At 43.8% G+C, this 7,345-nt stretch overlaps 1 protein-coding gene across 1 annotated transcript; it reads left to right on the top strand.

Annotated features, from left to right (window-relative positions):
• The first annotated feature begins 2,380 nt into the window (after positions 1 to 2,380).
• On the top strand, positions 2,381 to 6,835 carry HMGB3 (high mobility group box 3). Its single transcript, XM_075259706.1, has 5 exons — positions 2,381 to 2,464; positions 4,638 to 4,794; positions 4,903 to 5,042; positions 5,128 to 5,302; positions 5,390 to 6,835. Exons 2-5 carry the CDS (start codon positions 4,645 to 4,647, stop codon positions 5,531 to 5,533), a joined length of 609 nt encoding a protein of 202 aa, XP_075115807.1. The 5' UTR covers positions 2,381 to 2,464; positions 4,638 to 4,644; the 3' UTR covers positions 5,534 to 6,835.
• Positions 6,836 to 7,345: the final 510 nt, after the last annotated feature.

The following is a 7,345-nucleotide window of genomic DNA, read 5'->3' as shown; positions in this document are numbered from 1 at the left end:
TTCCCTTACGCTAGGTTCACACCTGCGTTCAGGGTCTCCGTTCTATGGTTTCCGTCTTCTGCATGGCAGAAGACGGAAACCATAGACCGGGTCCGGCCGTGCGTGGCGGTGAGCGTTTTAGGCTCTCCGCCGCGAAACCGGATTTTTTTATCCGGACACAGAGTACTGCATGTCCGACTCTGTGTCCGGATTATAAAACCCGGTTTCGCAGCGGAGAGCGCAAAACGCTCACTGCCGCGCACAGCCGGACAGCTTTCTCACCCATTCAAATGAATGGGTGAGAAAGTCTCCTGCAGGCTTCCGTCTCCTGCATCTGTTTTATGCAGGAAACGGAAACCTGCAATAAGGACCGATGAACGCAGATGTGAACGAGCCCTGACTTAGTTGTTCTGTTCCTATACCACAAAAGAAAATGGAAATAATGAGTGCAGATCTGAACAGTGCCAAAAATGGTATTTTATGCAGGGCTGTGGCGTTGGCGTCAGGACCCATTTTGGGTGAAATCAGAATTGGAAAAAAGTAACAGTACAAAATAAAATGATTCATTATTTTTAATCATGTTATACAATTATTAGATATTTAATTAGACGTATAGTTTGTTACATATTTACTTTCATAGGAATCAATCACTGGCTTTGTAATGAATAAGGCCCACAGGTTCACATCTGAGTTCGGGTTTCTGATCAGGGAGACCGCTTGGGGACACTCTGAATGAAAATCTATAAAGTGGTTACCTAAGGAAACCCACAGACCCCATAGACTATAATGCGGGTCCATGGGGAAACCTAGTGGAAACCACATGGACCCCTGTATAGTCTATGAGGTCCACAGGTTCCCTTAGGTAACTGTTTTTTTGTGCATATAGGTTTCTGTTCCGGAACGCAAATGTGAACCGGGCCTTAGAAGTTTACCACTTTAGAATGGCCAAGGCTGTCAGCCATTTATGAAGGAACCGGAGCACGAGTTGGTCTGTGGGAAAAGAGAGGAGTCGGTGGTTTAGCTATCATGTTATGTGATGTACAACTGTACCATAAACCAACCAATGACAATTGTAGCAATCACATCATATATTTCACGATTGGCTGGAAAATGATCGGAAATCAGGTTTTAAGATCTCAAGATCGGCTCAACCGTAAGGCTAAGGCCCCACATTATGGAAACGCAGCTTTTTTTTGTTGCAGATTTTGTTGCGGTTTTTTTGAGCCAAAGTCAGGAGTTGATTAAGTAGAAGGGAAAAGTATAAGAACTTTTTTTTAGAGTTTCCATTCCTTTTGTAGCTATTCTTGCCTTTGGCTCAAAAACTGCAACAAAATCTGCAACAAAATAAGCTGCGTTCCCGCAATGTGGGGTCTTAGCCTAAAGTGACTTTACCCATAGAGAAGCATTGACTAGGGTTGAGCGATCAGGATAGATCGGATCCCGATCGGCGATCGAGCAAATTTCATGATTGGGAGGAAAATGATTGGAAGTCGGATTTTAAAATTGATCCTGAAATCTCAAGATCGGCTCATCCCTAGTAACCACTTTTTTTTAATGTGGATTAGGTTTCCATTCAGGGGTTCCCCAAACAGACTCCACGAACAGAAACCCATGCACAGATGTGAACTGGTCCTTAGAAATCTAACAGAGCCCATTCTAGTTATTGTGCTGGCACTGCCAGTCTCCATCATTGAAGGGATCCATCACAGTCTGACCTCTTATGTGATCTTAGCCTCTGGTAAAAGCTTGTTGGTACCTGTAGACAGATCCAAGACCCCCTGTGTGTAATCCTCCAGCCTGCCACTCTACTGGATGAGGCTATACACTAGTGTGACATGGGACTACAACCCTCAGCATGCCCGGTGAGGCCCAGGCTTGCCAGGAGCGGCAGAGCATTGCGCTGAGCGGCCCCAACCACGTGGCTAATTTACTTACAAGGTAAACATCGCCCGTCCGTGTGTACAGTGGCCGAGCCCGGGCCCCGCACCGGGTCACAGTCATGGCGGCCCCTCCGTACAGACACCCGGGGTATTATCATGGCCATCTCTCATCTCCATACCCTGCCACATGTAAATGACGCCACTGTATCGCACAACAACTGCAAGAGGCGCCGCCGCTGCGACTATACATGCGCCATGTTTACAGTCTGCACGTATACGATACCGCACAGTGTAGACACAGCGTGACCCCCCCATAGACATTACAATAGGTAAACACGCAGCACTATCGCGCCCGCACCCCCTGCATCCCCCAGGCGGGTGTTCTTTTTGAATGAATGACGTGTAAGGGCCTCGTCCAATGAGCGTAGGGGGCGTGGCCGATATTCATGAGGCTCCGGCCCAATGACCGGGCTGGGAGGTTGTTTTAAACGGGGGAGTGTGCTCCAGCCAATCAGAGCGCTCTCGTAGTAAGCTAGCGCGAGGCTGTGAGGCAGCATTACTGAGCAGCGTGCACACGGAGGATCACACTAGAGCGAACAATACAGGTATGTCCAGCGGCGGCCCCTGCCTGCCTGTACCGGGGCCCCTACCGAGCTGCCCTGCCCCGGGGGCCCCTCTCACCCGCCCTACCCGCATGGCCACTTGCTTGTGTATTTTTATCGCTTGAATGTTTTTATATTTTTTTTTTTCAAATTTTATTTTATTTTTTTTAGTAAAAAACCCAAATCCCCGCATGCTGTGTAACCGCCTGAGCTCCGACCTCCGAGGTGTAGTCGTGCCAGTTAACCGTTTGCTGCCCGCCGGGCGCAGCGCTGTGTCCTCAGGAGTTGTTGTTTATTTGTCGTGTATATGTTACTAGCGGGGAGTTGGTGTGTCGGTGCTGCAGGGGTTAATCAGTGTTGGCTGGCAGGCTGGCACTCCGGGCTGGCTGGCTGCATGGCACTGTTCTCTGCATTAACATGGCTGTCCCTGTCATCCTCTGCCTTGTTGTTTCCCTGTCTTGAGAGGAAGGAGGAGGAGGGGGGAGGGAGGTCACCCCTGTATCCAGCACCATCAGCTCCGGTGTGGACCCCCTAATCGGTGTGTTTGGTGCCGGTCCCCCGTCAGATGCCCCCGCTAGCTGTGCCCCTTCTCTGCAGCTGTGCCCTGTGCTCCCTTCAATAACACGAGTAGTGGAGACTGGCGAGAAACGCGCCGTGCGCCGCTCTAACCTGTCCCCTCAGCCGCACGGATGGAGCTAGCGCCCTAAAAACCAGCCCCTCCGCTTGCCCAGACGGTGCCCTCTCCAGTCATGTCGGTTTTGTCGTTGTTTTTGCCCGCGGGTGCCCGTTTTTGTACTTTTCCGCCGCCGTCCCCCCTCTCGGGCTGCCGCCTGTAATGGCTGAACACGGCTCTTTGTTATACAGGGGATTGCGCTAAGCCTCAGCGAGGAGGGAGGGGGGGCGCCTCGAAAAAAGCCTCGTGTTTATCTTCTCGGGGGTCCCCTCCTTACCCCGACCCCCCATTCTGATAGAGCAGAGTCCGCTCTTTCCATCGGTCCCTTCCTCGGCTTGATCCGAGCTTTCCTCCCCGAGATATCGGCTCTTGTGTTCGGCGTAGTGGTTTTGCAGTGTGTATTGCAGGCTGCCTTGTGTCTATGCATAGAGAGAGAAGCCATTTTAGTGAATGGAGAGCGAGCCCATAGCGAAGAACAGCCAGGCTTCTCTATATACTCCATAGCCAGGCTATATACTGGCAGAGCGGGCAAGAATGGCCAATTACCCCCTCCACACTGCCCCCCTCACACAAATACCCGCCGGGGGCTCTCCAGGGCGGCATTTTAGGGGCACTTTCTTTCATGAAGAAGCATTTCACAAAATGGAAGATGAATTATTGGTGTCTTGGTGACCTGTCGTGCTTTTCCCTCCCAGTGCAGCAGTGACTGGGGCTGTGTCTAACTTCACCGGCCCTGAGCCCGCACTACTACAGCCAGCAAGCCCGCCTGTTTACCTCACAATCCGGGATGGCTGCCTTATTATTATTATTACCTCTAATATTATGACCTTGGGTGTGGAGAAAGGAAAAGATGGCGGGGCACAGGGGGAAAATCCCCTGCTCTTTAATCCTGGCTACACATACACCACATTACCACACCAAGTCATATACATAGCATTTTATTTAATTATACTTTTTTTTTTTTTTTTTTCATTTTTCCAGAAAAAAATATTTTTGTTTTTTCTTTGTTACTCTAATTTTTTTAATTTTTTTTTTTAGAATTTTTTTTTTAAAGCAAATACAAATTTTCACCATCATATATTTTATATAGAAATACTACAAAATATATTTAATTTTAACATTTTTATTTTTTTTTTGTTTTGGTTGTTTGTATCTTAACAGCTGAATGTCTTCTCTCTATATATACACACACTAGCGCCCCCTACAGGTGACGGTGGTACTGCACCTCTGTATAAAAATGAAAAAAATGATGCATTAAATTTTTTTCTTTATTTCCACAGGTAAAGTGTTTGCCATTTACTATATATATATATATATATATATATATATATATATATATATATATATATATATATATATAAAAATTTTTTTTTTAACTTAATGGCATCAAAGTATACATGGCAAGACTATAAACACTATCCATATATCATGATCATTGTCTGCGCTATGCATTCAACTTCAGATCTATATATTTATCACTAATAATTGATTTTCCTCTTACAGAATCAACATGGCTAAAGGTGACCCGAAGAAGCCGAAGGGCAAGATGTCTGCCTATGCCTACTTTGTGCAGACATGCCGCGAAGAACACAAAAAGAAGAATCCTGAAATCCCAGTTAACTTTGCAGAGTTTTCAAAGAAATGTTCTGAAAGATGGAAGGTACGGTACCTTTCAATAAAATGTCCATATATATATATATATATATATATATTATAAATTTTTATTTGTTTTTTAAATATATACTTAGGTTTTGCTTTTTCTTAACAGATCATGTCTGCAAAAGAGAAATCAAAGTTCGAGGACTTGGCAAAAGCAGACAAAGTAAGATATGACAGAGAAATGAAAGACTATGGACCAGTTAAGGGAGGCAAGAAGAAGAAGGATCCAAATGCGCCAAAGAGGCCACCGTAAGTTTGACGCGTGACTGTGATATTGGACAACACATTGAATAATTGCAGATGTGACCATAACGTTAACACTTTTGTTTTCTAGTTCTGGGTTCTTCCTGTTCTGCTCAGAATTCCGTCCCAAAATCAAGTCCACAAACCCTGGCATCTCCATTGGTGATGTTGCTAAGAAGCTGGGCGAGATGTGGAATAACCTGAGCGATAGCGAGAAACAACCCTACAACAACAAGGCTGGGAAGCTGAAGGAGAAGTATGAAAAGGTAATTATGCCCAACTTTTGTACTCGTAACAAGATCGCTGTCTATCTGGACGTGATGACTTACATTTTATTCGCTTTCTTCTCGAAGGATGTTGCAGACTATAAATCCAAAGGCAAATTGGATGGTCCTAAGAGCGCTCCTAAACTAGCCCGAAAAAAAGAGGAGGATGAAGATGATGACGAAGAGGATGAGGAGGAAGAAGACGAGGAGGAGGAAGACGATGATGAATGAAGCTGTGTACATTCTGTTCATGTGAATATCAGAGTAGGGGAACCACCTCTGGCTGCCATCTTAAGATGGCTGACTGCCCTTATTAGGTCTAATTGCAAAAAAATACAAAAAAAAAAAAAAATTGGTTTTGACATCATAGTTTCAAAAAAAGATGCTCTTGGAGTCGTAAATGGTTTACATTATGTAGCCGTGTGTGTAATATGAGCATTTCTGAAACTGTATCAAAGTTGTACATATTTCCAAACATTTTTAAACCAGACAGGCGCTCTAGTGTTCTCCTCACTCTGTGCACTTTGCTGTTGGTGTATCAAAGCATTTGAAAATGTTTCAAGCATCTTTTCTTTTTGTTCTTATAAACTCTTGTTTTTTTTAATTTAAGGTGTTACTTAATGGTTATTGATTAGGGGGAAAAAAAATCCTGGGTTGTAAACTGTACATATCTAATATGTAAACTAGACAAATTCTTATGGTGCATATTTTTATTTTATTTCTTTTTTTTGGAGCTTGTTGGTACCTCAGGGTGTAAGATCTTCCCTGGATTCTAATCTCCCTTAGTAGGGTTTTGCCATTTTAGCCCAAAGCATGCACACCCACCCAGAATTACACTACATTGGGCGTCAGTCTAGCTTATTTTATTTTTTTTTCTTTGTGTATATAGTGAAATGGCATTATGCCATTTAGTCGCCGAGAGAAGGTCAGCTGGCATGAGAAGTGTATGGGTTTTTTTTTTTTTTTTTTTCCGTTACGTGCGATAGGTTTTTAAACAAGACGTAGGCTCATCTTCACTGACTAAAGTGAGGGTCGAGGCAAGGATTGCAGAATTTGGAAACCTCCTGCGCTTACAAATTGCATTTGGGATTTTTTTTTTTACTTTTTTTGTTTTTGTTTAGAATGCTGAAATGTTTTTGAAGCAAATAAAACAGTATTACATTTTTAAGACTGTTCTTGACAGTAATGGTTTCAGACGTTTGTGCTCTTCATTACATGGCATTCTTACTTAAGTGCAGTGACACAAGGTAGGATAAGGATCAGGAGATTTTCTATGTAGTGAAGATGGTGTCTCCAGACTCTCGACACATTAAACCTGAAGTGAAACTTTTCGATTCTTGCCATCTGACAAAAAAGTTTTGAGTAGGTTATTGTGCCTTACGCCTCCCTGCATATGTAAATTGTTCCTGACTGTACGGTCACATGCAAATGGTATAATGGACCAATGTAAAAGTTGTAATTGTTAACATACAAATGTTCTAATATTTCCTAGTTCAAAATGGTATTAAAATGTAATGACAAAATTCCTTTCAACTGGTCTTAGACTCTGCATGTTTTGTAGTGAGGTAAAGGGGCCCTGGGTATATAGGTATAGCTTGTACACCTGTCACTTAAGTATGAAGAAGATGTAACGTCCGGATCTCTAGCCGTCTAAAGCAAAAAATACATAAATGAAGTGAAGTATATATGTCCAATTATAAAGGAAATATCTAACGTGAATATAAGATCTTGTAATCTAGGTTACAAAAGAAATTCATATTCTTTGGCTCTTATTGAGCAGAGATGCTTATATGCAATTCTATAGGGAAGAGGATGCTAGGAACGAAACATTGAGAGTCAGAACTCTAAGGATCCGTTGACACGGAGTATATATATATATAATGAAGCTGCGTCAGAATCCATGCGGGGGGAGCCTCCCATCGACTTCAATGGGTGGATAAAGGAACCCATTGAAGTAAATGGGAGCCCCCCCCCTTCCCCATGCGGTTTCTGATGCAAATTCCATGCCAGAAAACTCAGTGTATATGGACCATTACCCCACGA

The sequence above is a fragment of the Leptodactylus fuscus genome, chromosome 11, assembly GCF_031893055.1.
Source record: "Leptodactylus fuscus isolate aLepFus1 chromosome 11, aLepFus1.hap2, whole genome shotgun sequence".
Taxonomy (NCBI): Eukaryota; Metazoa; Chordata; class Amphibia; order Anura; family Leptodactylidae; genus Leptodactylus; species Leptodactylus fuscus.
The sequence above is the reverse complement of the archived record's forward strand: the minus strand, read 5'-3'. Positions and strand labels throughout refer to the sequence as shown.